The sequence below is a fragment of the Olea europaea genome, chromosome 13 (assembly GCF_002742605.1).
Source record: "Olea europaea var. sylvestris chromosome 13, O_europaea_v1, whole genome shotgun sequence".
Taxonomy (NCBI): Eukaryota; Viridiplantae; Streptophyta; class Magnoliopsida; order Lamiales; family Oleaceae; genus Olea; species Olea europaea.
The window spans coordinates 24,036,148-24,052,594 of record NC_036249.1 but is presented as its reverse complement, the minus strand read 5'-3'; the positions used below and the strand labels follow the sequence as shown (position 1 = coordinate 24,052,594).

The following is a 16,447-nucleotide window of genomic DNA, read 5'->3' as shown; positions in this document are numbered from 1 at the left end:
ATTTATAGCAAGTTAGCTTGAAGAAAATAAAGGGGACATGATCTTTTTGGGTTGTTTCAATGTTTAATTTTTTTAGTCTTGTGTATCAAAAACAAATTTTCGTTATGCTATGTGCAGGAGTACTGTCCTATATGTTTCTATATTTAGGTTTCCATACTAACGTTTGAGATAAATTAATCATTGGACAAATCAGTTTAAACTTTTGGACGTCAATTTTGGCCTTTTGATTATTGGCAACGCTTTTATTAGATATCATTCTCGTGATGTGAACTTTTCAATCAGCTTGTAAGAAATTTTTGAGTATACATATTTGCAGAATGGTTAGACAAGATAGACTATAAGTGTGTTACTGTGTATAATTAATAATTTGTTACTCACCCTTTCTATTTTTCAAATTTTTTGGTGGAAAGTGTGTAATGATAGTGGGTGGAATGACATGATGTGAATGAATTCGTATGCTGGTGATCCAAAGATTATTTTCAAAATATATTTCAAACATTAGTGACATTAGATTTTTATTTTATCGAGTTGCTGGACATGTTCTAGAGATTTTGTTATGTCAAACAATATGTGTAACTTTTTACTCTACTAAAAAATTGTAAAAAATGTTTTGAACATTCATTTTTAAAAAAGGCTTTTTAGGTTCATTTTGACCTAAATTCTCATTCTTTTCTCATTAAAATGAAAAATATAATCGTTATCTATCACATTAAGTCACGAAATTTGAATTTCTATCTCTTGTGTGGGGTTCGTAACGACTATATTTTTCATTCTCATTCTTCCAAAAATGAGAAACAAACGAGAGCTTAATTCTTCTGTTCTGTATTAACTTCATTGGACTTCATTTCTCTCTTGGAATTATTTAACTTGTCGTTGACGTAAAGAAAATTTAATTTGTTAATATATCAAGTTAATAGAACTCGAAATGTTAGGGATTTAAGCTTTGAGTGTTCAGATCACCATTTCATAATTAAAAAAAAATATATATATATATATATATATATATAGACGAGGGGCAAATCGGGTAAAACAGTATTTCCCGCAGTTGAACCCCAGTTTACAGGGAAATAAACCAAATCCCAGCTTAAACGTAAACCCTCGCTCTGCAACAAACTTAAAGCCCCGGCACTTCCATTGCTAATTATTGTCATTTTTCTCCAACAAAATACTGACTACATATACAAAATAATATATATATTGACTCCTTCAACTCAATTAGGGTTGCAGAAATCGATAAAAATGGAAGAGATCACCGAAGGAGTAAACAACATTGACATCGCCGGCGAGTCTAACAAGAGGAATCGAATCCAGGTTTCCAACACTAAAAAGCCTCTATTCTTTTACGTCAACCTCGCCAAGGTATATATATTTCTTCTTATATGATTTTTATATATATTTTTTCTATTTCTTTTATCGGGGAGGAAAATCGTTTTTTTTTTTTTTTCCCATCTGTTTTTTATTCTTTTATCTGTATATAGATATTCTAAGCTCGTGTATGGAAGATAGTAAATGTGGGTTCTTGATTGCGTGAGTCTGATATTGGTATATATTGTATGTGCAGAGGTACATGCAGCAGCACAACGAGGTGGGACTTTCTGCACTAGGAATGGGTACTGTTTCACCTTTTCATTCTCTCAGTTGTTGTTTCCTTTCTCCCCCCCCCCCCCCCCCCTTTGTTAAAAAATTCTGGGGCCACTATGGTCCTCTTTATAGATGTTATGATTGCTTCTAGCAAGCAAGTCTTAAACCAAGCATTTCCCCCTCTTTCTATTCTTTCTCTTTGTTGTTGGTTTTAAGTACAACATTCATGTGAAGAATCTGAATTAGTAATTGCAAGGCCCTGTTTCTGTATTTCTGGTTATTAATGTGATGTGCTAACAAGAATGAATTGCATTCAGCTAATGGAGAATAGTTGTGACTTGTGTTCCATGCTCCAAGTTAATGATCGGTGCTTGGATGGAGAATAGTTGTGACTTGTGTTCCATGCACCAAGTTTCTAGTTACTACTTTTAAAAAATAATCCAAAAAGGTGTTGACCACTTCCACTACAAATTATCCTCTCTTGGGTTCATAACCGTGTGTTCTTTATTTGCTCAGTCTAATTTAAATTGTTTTCCATGTTCTAGTGCTTATGTGCATTTAGCTCAAATTTTATGCTCATGATCAAATAGAATTCATTCACTTCCTTGTGTTGGACTTCGTTAGAGTGGTGAATCCAGGATTCTACTATTGTATCTTCTTTTGAACCTAGGTTGATGTATAAATTTGCAGTGAAGGGGCAAACTTTTATGGTCTGCTGATGTAATCTACACAACAGAAAGAATGTCGTTTTAGAATGAAGTAAAAAAATTCTTCATCTGCAGGCTTACTTGCAAGAATAATTGACGTTTTGATCTGCCTGAACATCATTTCTTGATAAGATTCTGATGGGTATTTCCTCAAATAGCTTAAGGAATTGGCTTCTGGCTACCACTCCCAATTTTAATTATTTTTTCTGTACAGATAAGACATTTAATTGATAAATTATCCTATTCAGTTGATTTGAATTATACGGGTATGGCCGTGGAAAGTCAATAAACATTAGGAGTGGTGAAACGACATTATGATCTACTATAATGTACTGACACGGACACGTGTGTCCGACATTATACGTTTCGGATACTATCGGACACGTGATTTTTCAAAAAAAATACCAACACGACACCTTAATTAAAATATTTAAAAATCTAGTATAAATTTAATTTTACGCTTGTTATTAATTTTTTTTGTTGAAATCTTTTAAATATAAGTACCTATTTGTTATTTACTAATAAGTTTGTGATAAAAATATTAATATTTTTAATAAATAATGAAAATGTTTATGGTAGAGTGTCCAAGGAGTATTGGTATCGACACATGTCTGATACGTGTCGGACACAGACATGCTATCCTAATTGAAGTATCTGTGCTATAGAGATGATCTACTAGCTGTAGATGATGAGATCCTGGAAAGTAAAAACAAATGTTGTGAAAACTTTCTAATAAATGCATCAAGATATTTAAATAGTAGAATAATTAGAAATGAAACTACAAAACGGGCATAAAAAGGTTGACCCTTCCTATGGAAAAACTTCATCATTATAATTTAGCTTGCCATAATTTCTTTTGCTTTTGTATCTTACGACACCATGAATGCTAGGTTGAATATAGGACTCTTTTTGTGGGGAAAAGGGGGGGTGGGTGGGTGGGGTTGAGGACAATTGAAATGACAAGGTGCCAAGAATTTTTCTTTCAATTTACTTTTCCCAAAGTTTTTTCCATTAAAAGATTTTGGTCAACCTCCCATCGTAATTAAGACCATTTTTACTCAGTCGAAATGGACCTCTTTGTGGCTAGGTAATGTGGTGCACAGCTAATACTAATGATATACTTATAGGAAAAGTTGACCTAAAACCACATGAAATGACGTAACTATGAAACAAGGTATTTGTTAAATTGAGTCTGTTTGCCAATTCTGACATTTCATCTTGTGCTGTTTGCTTTAAAGCCAAATTTAGAGCAGTCATCTATAAAATTTTTATATATTATGCCTATATGATTCTTTTTGATGGTATTCACTGAAACTTCTTCATATCAATGATTTGCACAATGACAGTTTCATAATTTGTACGCAGTTTTTCTCGTTTTGGGGACTGCATTGCAATATTTTCAGTTTTCATTTTAGTCTCTTCCCTGTCTTAGGGATGGTGAACTTCTAGCCACATTTTTAAGTTTTATGGCTTATTATTTACCTCCATTATTGATAAGCACTCTTCAATATTTGCAGCTATTTCCACGGTGGTGAGTATTGCTGAAATTCTGAAAAATAATGGATTTGCAGTTGAGAAGAGTAAGACTTTCAGCTTTCACGTGATTATCTTTTCACCATTTATTATTTTGAAAATTTCTTTCTGAATGTTACATTTCATAATGCTGGGAAAATTACTGCAGGCCTCTCTACCTATGCATAATGCAGTGCTTCAACTTAGTTTTTGTTACATTTGGTCCCCAACATTTTTATTTTGTAGAACTAGTGTCCCAGGTGGAGTCTTCTATCTATTTGGCCATTTAAAAGCTACATGGCTTACTTTTTGGGAGTGTAAAGTAGGTAGCCAAATAATTTCAATTAGAAAGAAACAAAAAGAAAAGAAAAAATGTAGAAAAGGTAGATAAAATAGCAAAACTTCCCCCACTCCCATCTGATATCTTCCCTACCCCTAGTACGTGCTCCCCATCCTTGCCCTATGTGATCCCCACCATCTATTTCCAATTCTCCAATCTAGGAAGCACGGATATGGATATACATAATTCAAATACAATACGGTTACGCCGATAAAGTTGTTTAAAAAAATTAGGATAAGCAGATACGTGTTATAAAATTCAATATAATTTCATTAAAAAAAAAAAAAATTAAAACGGAAGCATACTAATAAAACTAAAATAAAATACTAAAGCATTTTATATTAATCCTTAATTATCCCAACTTCATTTTCTTCAATATCATCAACATCAGTTTCTTTATTATCACTAAAAATAACACTCTTCAACTCTGGCTCAATTAATGATAGATTAACAACCTCATCCAACACCTTCAAGAGTATCGAACATATCTTCAACGATGTCTAAAATTTTGGATTCTCCTTTTGAATAGAAATCCAATTTTCTTGTTAAAAGATGCAGATTGTTATGAATAAAAACCAATTTTCTAGCTCATTGTGGAGTTATTTTGTTCGTTCCCATAGAATGCACAGAAGAATACTCAATCCAATTTCTTTCAGCACAATATTAAGAAGATGGTTGCACAAGACGTTTCAAACTAATGCTTTGAAGCAAAGATACATGTGAACCATAAAGTAGCCACAAGTCTTTGAATCCATATTATACTGGTAAGTAATAGAATCAAACTCACTAATAACATTCTTCTTCATGTGTCTATGTGTCAGATACTTATCGAAAATAATTAAAAAATATGTACCGGACACGTATCGACAAATTAAAAAAAATACAAAAATATATAAAATAATTAAAAAAAAAAAAGTATCCACTACGTATCAATGAGTATCGGAGAGTATCCAAGCTTGGATATGTATGGGATACGGGTACGTAATAAGTATCTGTGCTTCTTCCAGTTTCCCCTATGTCTCCTTCCCCTGCCTGGGTAGCATTTCGGAGGCGGGGATGAGGCGACAGGAAGTTGAGTAGGGAGGGAGGACGTTTTTAATTTTATTTTAATCAGAGGCAGGTTTGTGTTATCAACCAAATTTTGTCCTTTTAGCTGCTATGATCAGAAATGGTCTGTTGAAGTCCCTAGTACTTCTAATAGGTTGGGGGAGCCTGCTGTAATTGTTCTTAAATATTTTAACCTGGTATTTTCATCATTTCATGTATCAACAAAGATGATTCTGTTATGCTGCAGAGATCATGACGTCCACTGTTGAAATCAGAGATGAATCTAGAGGGCGACCTATCTCAAAAGCCAAAGTAAGTACCGAGTATATAATCTGATATATGGCTGGGCACACTTAGATATCACAGCCATTGTTTCTTTTGTTTTCTTTCCCTGGAATGCCTGAATGCGTTGTTTTCTAATGCCCGAGTTCCACAAGTGCAAAGCTGTTTCAAATAGCAATTGTTAACCTTGAAGCACCAATACTCACCCGGGATTGGCATTTCAATGTATGTGCTTGATGGGCCTAAATTATCTACCTCCCCTGACGAAATCTGTGTTATATTTTTTTAGATCGAAATAGTTTTGGGGAAAACTGAAAATTTTGACGAACTGATGGCGGCTGGTGATGACAGAGCTGGAGACGGTGAAGAATAGAGTTAAAAGGTGGCGTGTTCTCTTATTAATCTTCTGTTTTGATGTTTTTTAAGTAAGTAGCTTTGGTTGTGGACCGAAGTCAGACTTGCTATTCAAAATTCAATTATGTTAATTAGACCTCGTTGTCCTGATTAACTTTCATGCACTGTTCAATTTTCTCTGATTGCTAGTGAAAAAATAATGTATATATAGGCAAGGATCAAAGTTTCTTGTGGGACTCTATTTTTCGTTCTATAGTGCAATTTTTGTTTACTTCATTAGTTTATAGATGGGGATATCAGTAACAGTTGGAATGGATCACCTGTATATTTGGGGCCAAATAAGTTTGGTACATAGTATGTAATAGGATTTGACACAACGGTAGATAATCTACCCTATCGAGCAAGCCATGCAGGGTTCAAGAAGTCGATCAGTAGCTCGAACTTCACTTTCAGGCCAACTTTTTGATAAATTCTTGTAGTGCAACCATTTTGATAACATCGTTTGCCAAACTTAAAGCACTGAAAATGAACATTGGTATTCGTCGCAATTTCTACTTGCATATTTGTTAATTTAACGCCGGAAAACTTTTCATTTAGAACACAAAAATGAAAAATAATTTGACACTCAAGTCACAATACGAATAATTAAAGCAAAATTAGTTACCAGCACCACTTTCTTTTCTTATTTTCTAAAGAAATCCAAGTTGACAGTTTTTTCCTTCCGTTTTTCTCAGTTCTGAAAATCAAAGCAGCCCTTTAATCAAAATCTTCAATTAAATTATATCAAAAGAAACTAAAGGAAGAATCAATTGTTTTTTTCTTGATATTTTCAAAATTAAGAATAGCCCACCAAATTAAAATCCACAAACAACCCACCTTAAAATAACTCTCTTACCTTTTCAAGAAAAAAGAAACAAAACCAGAAACCTAAAGTTACTGACTAGTTACGAGGCTTTTGTGATGTTTCAGATTTGATATTCTATTAATATTTGTTATTTTTTATTGTTTAATAAAAATTCCGAACTTGATGTACATTGACAAGAAAGAAGAGAAATGAGAAGCAGCAAGGTGTTTCAGAGCAATATTGATAACTGATAAGCCTATATAAAGTGGAGGAGAACCAAGGAGCTGAGTTATAATTTACAAATTGACCTGCTAAACTTAAATTTGAATGAACCCTACAAATTTAGTCTTACTATATATAATAACAGCAAAATACTAATTATATAGGTTATAAAAATGTCCGTCGTAACCTAGACCTAGGCTTAATACGGCTTTAAGTTTTCCAATTGTCTTGTCAACTACAGGTCATGATCATGTCAAACGTGGACAGCAATGTAACAAGGTTTCGATTCCAAAGTTTGATTTAGGAGTGTTTCATCAATTGGTCCGAGCAATTTCCAGCATCAACGATAACATGTTCAACTCGAAAATAAATCAAAGACGAGGATAAAAAAGCAGAAGAAGAAGAAGAAGAGCACACTGCTCATGAAATAATATAATCCAATTTCAAGAAAATGTTTTCTATTCCCCTTTGCGTTTCAGTCTACAAAATGAGAGATGCAGATCTGCCCAATTTTTAATGTCTGCGTGCTACTTTTTCAGGTCTTGCAAAGAAAGGGCCTGGCGATAGAGCTGGGCGGAGAGGCGATACTAGTTAATCTCCGAAGTTCAATGTTCACAACCCTCATTCTTTCGAAGTAATTACTAGCAATCCCAAAGCTCCTATGAGTATATACTGCAAGAGAAACAAACCAAGTGAAACACTAAACCTGCTGTTTTTTTCTGATCATTTAAGTAAGCTCCGCATGAAAATCATAAAACAAACGGGGGTGATCAACGGTTTATGCGAACTACTCGGAAAATGTAGCTTTAAAGGGCTAACCTTGATGATTGGCTTTTCGGTCATTATTATTGTCACCCACCCTACATAGGGCAGAAATCTGCAATGATAGAAACAAGAGAGCAGATTGTGCATCAGAATTCAGAATAATGAGAAAAAGCAAGAATATAAAATCATGTCGAGCCGATTAACACTGCTCGTTAACTAGTAACCTACATCCAAGCACATCAAAGGTCTGGCCACAATGTGCATAAAGTTTAAATGACCAAAATTATTAGAATCGGGAAAGAAATAGATAACCTTCAGCAAAGACACAGGCAGTCAAAATCATCTCAATTCGTAGGTTTGACACCATCACACCTGGATTCACAGGCATCATAATAATCCTAGATCTGAATATATTTGGATGCTAGTAACCTATTAGAACTCAACTCCAATTTGCTCATTTAGTCAGTAAGCATTAGAATTTAAGTGAACGAATCCTGCTGCTCAACCACCTCATATTTGGCTTAAGAAAGCTCATTCAAGCTCAGTGCCTAAAAATAAATGATTAAGCGCAAGTATTATTTATGCTAATTTATAACTTCCGAACGTCAACAGCCTATGGCACAGCTTGAGCAGCTCATCATAGTTACATCATCTATCCTATTTACAGGTGTGAAGTGAGCTGGCCCACCATGTGCAACACCCTTTCCACACAGGTATAGCACAATCTCACTCTGCCATGAACTGTCATATTAAGATACGTGGTTTGTGTCGGGCCAGCATTAATAGGCTCGTGACAGAGTAATAATTACTAACAAGGAAGCAGAAAGCACCTGAGAATGATTTAGTAAGGATAAAATGCCTCCTTAGTCCGCTTGACACCAGTTCGTTTAATATGGCTCCATTTTTTTCTTTATTTATTGATGGTACGGTACAATTGCTAATTTCAGACCGAGTATTCCAGAGATGTAAATGATCTTGCAGAATTGATAGATCTGTTACAGCTCTTCCATTTTCTTCCTCTCCATACTGGGAAGATAGCGTCTAGACAGTCCAGGTGCATTTTCATGATGGCATATTTCTCCTCACTAACTCAATCTAAGGCGCTTTCTCAATTTCCTTTCAAGTCATAAGCCTAATATCCTTCCAAGGTTCTTTGGTTCTTGAGTAAATTAGCGATTCTGATCAGTTACAAGAGTGGAGATAGCACGAGTCTTTATTCCCAATTTTTTGTCTCGTGTGTTGGAGACATAAAGGAAAATGTAAATTGTGTTCCAATTTATTGGGATTTTCCTTCTTTCAAGTCAAGTGGAAGAAAAATACAATGCGCTTCTGGCATTATATGGGTTTTTGTTTGCAGTCTCCAGGGAACCTGTTTTCTTACAATCCATCATTGATTTCTTTCTCCATCATTGATTTCTTTCTGAAGTACAAATATTTTGAGAATTTAGAAAGAATGGAAGTTCTTGAAAAGATGCTGCTATTGACATTGCTTGGTCAATTTAGTTCGAGCACATTGCTAGTATCTTCTAAAGCAAGATTATTGATAGTTCCCTTGTGGAATAGTGGTTTCCCTACCATACCCATGGGCATCATTTTTGCTATTAGTATTAAGAACCTGTGGGGTAAAACTAATTAGCTGGGCCACGCATAACAAATACATGTCTACGAGTGTTGTAGAGAAGGGCTACCAAATGGACTAAGTTCATCTAAATTCAAGTTTTTTCCTGACTACATGTTAGGAGACTTAAAAAGTTCATAATTCATCATAGACCACAAAAAAGTAAGTCAATTACTCCCAAAAAGATAAGTATCCTTTTATCTTCTAACCAGAACTTAAAATATAGGAAACTAGCTGCCCATTTAATATATAATTGTGCAAGAACATTTCCAACCATCAACTTACCCAACAGCTCTTCCCATGATGTGATGCCTTTGCAGCCAGAGCTGACCATGAGCATACAGAAGCCTGTCATCCCCAAAATTATTATCTCCTGTAACATCAGACACAGAAATAACTAGTTGTCACTGTCTGACAAATGCATAGAAGGAAATCAATTGTAAACTGAATTGTTTAGCATTAAAATGCATTAAAGTTGAAACTGATTCAAATGTATATAGCTTCATAAATTAATAATTCAAATATATGGTACCTTTTGTCAGGATATCAACTTCTCCTGTGTCTTGGCGCTCATGAACCTAAAGAAAAGAACATCATTGTGTTTAATGTAATAGGAAGGATAAGAAAAATGAGACAGCAGGAAGATGAAATAACTTCTCTTATATGGCAAGCATAACAAGTAATATGTGTAAGTGGACTAATAACCACTGCAGCCAGTTTGGATGTTCGTGCAACATAACATACATCATGACACCTCTGGAAAGTGAACTCCCGTTTGAATTGGAACAAAATATTAGGTGAGAGTTTAAAAGAAGAGTATTCAAATATCACTATTGTTTCAGCGAATAATTGTTCTCTCTAATCAGGACTATGGCAGATTTCAATCCCTTTTCTGATATAGTTTTCACAGCCTTAAATTGTATTCCCTCATGAGTTGAACTAACTTTGTCGGAAAGATAAAGTAACCTACACCATGCTGGAACCTCATCTGCCTTCATCATTCTAGCTGTCTCAACAGAACAAGATGTAGACTCTGGTAATGTTAAATAGCCAACAGGAGTAAATGGACACAGAGTCAACACATTTCAATTCAATATTTGATTCCATATTCGAAATTTTACTAATCAATGTCTTCTATGTCAAACTGCATTACCAAAAAATTACACTAACTAAATATGACTAGAAAGATAGACAACAAGAATGCAAAGCAAATGCAAAGTTACTGAATTAGATTAGCAGAGAGATCGACTAGCTTCACACCTTCGCACTTCCCAATACATAGAAATAGTATCACTTAATGTGAAACAAATGAAAGGGAAATATAACAAGAATAAACAATTTAAGAGCTCAATAATATTACTGTAACCTTGAAGAGGAAAATAGAGTTTCACGTGTGTACACCTACTGTTTCCTATTTTCCTATGTCTAGTTTCTTTTTCAACAATATTTAAAAGGTAACATAATGAAGTAAGCTTGCTGTTTCCCTCTTCTACTTCCCAGCTTTCCCTCGTCATCATTTTCTCACTTATCCAATAAAAAAAACTTACCATTATTCCCATTCACTCATTGCAAAAATAAATAAATAAATAAATAAATAAAAATATATATATATATATATTAGTCCTTTTATTAACAGAAAATCCAGTACTACTAAAGTCCCAAGGATACATACAAATGCAAAGAGAAAAAAATGAGAAAAATAAGAAAAAATATTCACTATCATTCTTACCTTAATGACTCGGTGGACAATAGGAATTTCACGCCCCTGACACAAAGCAAAAAGAAAGAAATATACTCGTCAGTAAATATACTGCAAACTTCAACATTATCAAAACAAATGCCTAAACATGATATCTAACTGATGGGAAGCATTTGGAAAATTCCTTCTAAGTTAAAATCCTGGAGCTCGTATAAGAGTGGATGTTTTGAATTCAGAACAAGTGCTTCTTCAATCCTGAAGCGATTATTTTGAACTTGCTTCTCAAATCAGATAGATGACATTCAACTCATTCAAATGTCAAGGTATCACCACGTCCACTAAAACAATCAAATGTATCGTTTCACTTAAATCCCCAAGTACATCTAAAGTTCATCGTTCTTTTTAACAATGTCAATCAATTCACCATCAACATCCTCACAGCATGTAGAGGTAAGGATATGTGAATATAGCCCTCCAAAGACAATGCAATTAATCAATTTCTGCTCAATTGATCTGCTCCAGTTAATCCACTCATCTGCCCTTTCTAATTTTGATAAGTTGTTGACTTATCATGCATCTCTTTCATCAGTTATATTCACATCAACTATAACTGTCAAAGATCAGCAGTCGGCACATCACCTTTTTTGTCATAATTGAATTTTTGAGTCCTCATTGAGTCTCCAGTCTTTTTCAATAATTTTCACTCTATTAATCTCCTTCCAACTAATTCATTCATATAGGCACTATAGGTCTGCGGGTGTTTTTTTCTTTTATCGTCATTCTCTTTTGACATCTGGTACTGAATATTCTTTAAGGTGCTAATCCTTATTTTGGGATAACCATTCATAGTTAACCTCCAATCATCTGTATATTTATAAAAAGGAATTTGATTCATTCCACTAGAACACCCTTTTCTACCGAATAAATATTCTCTCTCATGAAAATGTCCTATAGCATCGTAGTTACCTTGATATAAGATTTTAACCATGGTATATCGATAATTTTCCTTAGAAATGATAAATATGGTCCTTCTCTGGAACTGTAATATGAAAACATATAGGCAGGTGGAGAATTGCAAGTAGCATTAATTAAACGCTCATATTTTACCAAACAAATAAATAAATTTTGTTTTAGATTTGTACCTTTTAAAATGTTGAGCATACAAGTAGTGGGTGATGATGCCTAGTAAGTAGTAAGAAATCAACAGTGACAGGAACTCATACTTCGAGTTACTTGCCCTACTGTTAGTGCTAAATGAACTTTATTTTCCTCTAAACATTTACTGGGAAAAATGAAGTTGTCCATAAATATATTACTTTTCCCGTGTTTATCTTAATATGATATGGGAAAATTGGTCCATGAACTAACAAATAATAAGTCATCTAAGAAAACTTATAAAGTGAGAAAAATAAATGATACTCAAAACAAAATAAGATTAGGGACTACGTACATCAACATTAAACACCACAATCTCCCCTGCCCGAATAGGTTCCTTACTCATGTGTAAGAACAATATGTCACCCTGCACAAAAGTAAATGATTAATATCGAAAGCAATTGACTGTCTATGTGACTTGGAGAGCAGGAAATACGAAATCTTGTAACAAAATAAGAAACATATGAAAGCTAGCAATATAAAGATGCAAGGAAGTATGTGTAGAGCTATACTCATAAATCAACAAACAAAACACAAAATTAATAGCTATTTGTCAATAGAAACTGGCATAGGTAAGATCCTTTGATTGTTTAATAAAAACTCTTAATGAATCTGTGAAAGATAAAATTAAAAAGAATTGGCATTTACCTAAATTGTGAAGTAATAAAAAGTGTAACTCTAATATAGCATGGAGTACAAGTCGATTTGCACAATGGATACTCTTGACCTATGCTTTTTATCAATCCCAAGAAAGAGGGGTGCTTAGCAGCAAACATCATCAATCAACTACACAGTTGATAAGAATCAACTATTATGACACACACCTATAATCAATTAACTAAAACGTATAACTTAGGCTGACTTGAATCCATTTGAGAGTTAGATGCTGATAACTACCAGATCCATTGAAACTAATTGGTAACATCACATTTGTGCAGGAAGTAGCAATATAATCTATTGACAAACTCACCCTTTTAAAGCCAGGTTCCATGCTTCCGGAGAGCACAACAACAACTGGTGATTCACTACCAGTGACGCACATTAATCCTTTCCATATAATAAGTGCAGATGTTACAATCATTCCTGAAAGAAAATGTAAAATGGCTTGTCGAGAACAGTGACGGAATAAAAACTATGAAAATGGTTTTGACCGTTCACAGAGATGAACTGAAATAAAAGGGGAAAAAAGAAAGAAAAAACTCCTGTAATTTCATTCACATTAAGGTAAATGGGCCACATTGTCTGTGCTCGTAATTTAATAAACGGCCTAGAAATTACATTTGGCATCATAAAAATGTTGCTAATTATAAGGGCAATGGAAGCATCGTATATGTTCCGGTGAAGCATCTAAAAAGGCCCCTCTCAAAAGATGAAAATTTATTAGACATGAAAAGAAACATTATATGTTTTAAAAGTGCAAAAAACATAATCAACATTCCGTAACACCAAGAACCTTGTTGGTCAATTCATAAACCACCAATGGTGGCGATGGTCTGGAAATGGGATTTCAATATAAAAAAGTCTACGTAAGATCCAGGAAACTAGATTCTTTGTAATGTTCAGAGCAGAATAAAGCAGAGCTACCACCATTGGTTAATCACCTCTAGTGATTTGTAAATTGAAATCGCCATCCTTTGTACAATGCGGTTTAAAACACATGGTTTGGCTATATGAATCATTTAATATATGTCTTCAGTATTTCAATGTCAATAACCCCAAATGTTAAATCGTAGAATTAATTATCCAAAATAATATTTCACAAGAGACCTAAAAGATCTTCCCTTACGTTATTAAAACATCTAAATTCAGAATCCAACCCCGCGGATAAATGAAGTCAAAATCCAAACTCAAAACAAATAATAATTGAATGGGAAAAAATAAAGCGAATTTACTCTGAAATCCCATGTATAAAATCAAATTTCATGAAAACCTAAACAGAATGAAAATTACTGCACGCCTGCATCCATAATCACAAACACAGATACAGAGTGATAGAAAGGATTAACTGACGAACCGAGGCTAATCGCTTGCGTAAGGACTTGTCTGAACTGTAGAGATTTGATTGAATCGATCTGCTCTCCGATCCACCCCATTTTTCTCGCGCCGTTCTCTCTCTCACTCACTGTGTGGGTAATTTTCAGTTCTGAAGCGAAACGCGAAAAACCCTGTTAGAACGGCAGGTTTACAAGGATTAAAATAAAAGAAATATGGAGGTGAGCCTCGTTCTTCTCGAAGTTCATTTTTTTTAAAGTTATTTTCAATCATATATTTTTTAATAAAATTATATTATCGGTAAATTTAAATTTTTTTTTTAATTTTTAATCACACATATTTTATTAATCACTATTTAAACAAGGCTATATTCGGGCTGAGTCAAGTTTTGTTCTGCACACCTCTGAAATTTTGGCACCTTAAAATTGGTGAGTTGTCAACCGTTTGGTGCCTTTTAAAATTCATCAATTTAATTTAAATTTTTCCTCTTTTATTTTTAACTACAAAATCTTAAATAAAATAATATTTTACGTAAATAAAAAAATTTTCATTCTTTTACAATCATCAATTTTTCAAAAAAAAAAAAAAAAAACTATTCCCTCATTATATATCCAAATAATGGAGGCCAAACGGGAGTTTTATGAAGTCCTTGTTTGAACCTTGTTTTACTAAAAATTCTTTTTTAAAAAAAATCATTTTCAATAAAATAGTTTTACATATAAATTGAAATTTTTTCTTATTTATTAATCACACATTCTTTAAAAAACACTATTTCGAAATGCAATATTTTCCAAAATGGGGCTTAAACAAGCTATATTTGGCTCCATTTTTCAAAATTAATTTTTAGTTATATATTTAAGGGAATTCATAGTTTTTTTTTTTTAATCGCGTTTTCAATCATATATTTTATCAAATATTTCTCAAAATCTACTTAAAAATTAAAAATATTATGTTTAGTTGAATCATGGGCAAAATAGACCATGAAGAAGCAGATTTAGTCTTCATTTTTTTCCTATAGCTTATTTAATTGTTTTTTTCAAACTTATTTTCAATAACATTATTTCAATAAAATAATTTGTTTGTGAACTCATAATTTTTTCCTATTTTTTAACCATATATTCTCAAAAAAAAAAATATATTTTCACTTCAAATAACATCTCCAAAACCAATACTTGGTGCATTTTGGGTTTCCTTACGAGCAACTTAAAATTTCAAACATAGTCAAATTTCAATCGAATTTGATCTCCTAAATATTAGTGCTTAGTTTATACTAAACACTATGCTTAGGTGGCACACTACAATAGGTGGCGTAATTGATTTTAAAATTAATCATTATCTTTCACCACATATTATAGTGTGTCACGTTACTCGGTATTTAGGAGACCATAACTGAAACTTCAATTATAATCAAACATTCACAACCATGATCTACTTACTATCTACAAATTTCACGGATTCATTAATCCTCTCATTATAATATATATATAAATTATTTATAATGAAATCCAAAAAAATGTTATAACTAAATTTGTGAGGTGTCAAAAAGTTATATGTTAACTTCGAATCAAGTTGAGACCACAAGCGGTCTTGGGTAGAGGCAAGTGAGGCCCATGTCTCAAGCCCAACAATTAAAGGGGCCTCAAATATTTTTTTTTTTCTCGTTCATATCAGCCTTCCTCTCTTCATTTGACTTAGTGCAGGTGCATTCGAGAAGTGAAGAACCAAGAAGGTTGAAAACTCACTTCTCTCACAAGTCTCAGTCGTCCGTCACCATCAATGCCATTGCATGCCTACCCTACCGGCATAAAATCTGATTTTTATGTAATATATATTTAGTATATTGTATTCCTTCTCCTCCTTCTCCTTTTTTATTTTTTTTTATTTTTTTATTTTTGCATTCAACAATTTCTCAAATGAAGTTGATTGACTAGGGCTATTTTATTGAATTTTTCTTTATTAATGATGATAACTGATAAGACGGAGATGGAGCCTGTACTAGGGTATGATTTGTTTTCCACTTTTCATGTGTTCAAGTACTGTAACTCAAACTCAAAGCAAAGAAGGAGTTTTGATAATTTATTGTTGGATGCTCGAGATAAAAATTGAACATCGGGCCCAGTCCCCCCCTCCCCAAACTCAAGCCCAAGAAGTTTTTTTAAGAGTATTTTTTAGTTGTAATTTTTTTCACATATTAGTTCGATTTTGGATCCAATCCTAGATTCATCCCTGTTGAACACGGATCTATTATATATTAATAACAATTCTTTACTTTGAGATTAAGATTAGTGATTTAGTAGAATAACATAAACAAACCGACTCATGTCTCATT

At 33.3% G+C, this 16,447-nt stretch overlaps 2 protein-coding genes across 2 annotated transcripts; one reads left to right on the top strand and one right to left on the bottom strand.

Annotated features, from left to right (window-relative positions):
• The first annotated feature begins 1,049 nt into the window (after positions 1-1,049).
• Positions 1,050-6,099, top strand: LOC111407961 (uncharacterized protein At2g34160-like). Its single transcript, XM_023037686.1, has 5 exons — positions 1,050-1,359; positions 1,562-1,610; positions 3,806-3,868; positions 5,435-5,499; positions 5,759-6,099. The coding sequence occupies exons 1-5, from the start codon at positions 1,240-1,242 to the stop codon at positions 5,840-5,842; spliced, it is 381 nt and encodes a 126-aa protein (XP_022893454.1). The 5' UTR covers positions 1,050-1,239; the 3' UTR covers positions 5,843-6,099.
• A 1,070-nt stretch (positions 6,100-7,169) lies between these two features.
• LOC111407960 (signal peptidase complex catalytic subunit SEC11A-like) lies at positions 7,170-14,323 on the bottom strand. The gene is made up of 8 exons (XM_023037685.1): positions 14,141-14,323; positions 13,097-13,209; positions 12,422-12,493; positions 11,002-11,037; positions 9,805-9,850; positions 9,558-9,645; positions 7,709-7,766; positions 7,170-7,561 (listed from the first exon to the last, which is right to left on the bottom strand). Exons 1-8 carry the CDS (start codon positions 14,217-14,219, stop codon positions 7,511-7,513), a joined length of 543 nt encoding a protein of 180 aa, XP_022893453.1. The 5' UTR covers positions 14,220-14,323; the 3' UTR covers positions 7,170-7,510.
• Between the last annotated feature and the right edge of the window lie 2,124 nt (positions 14,324-16,447).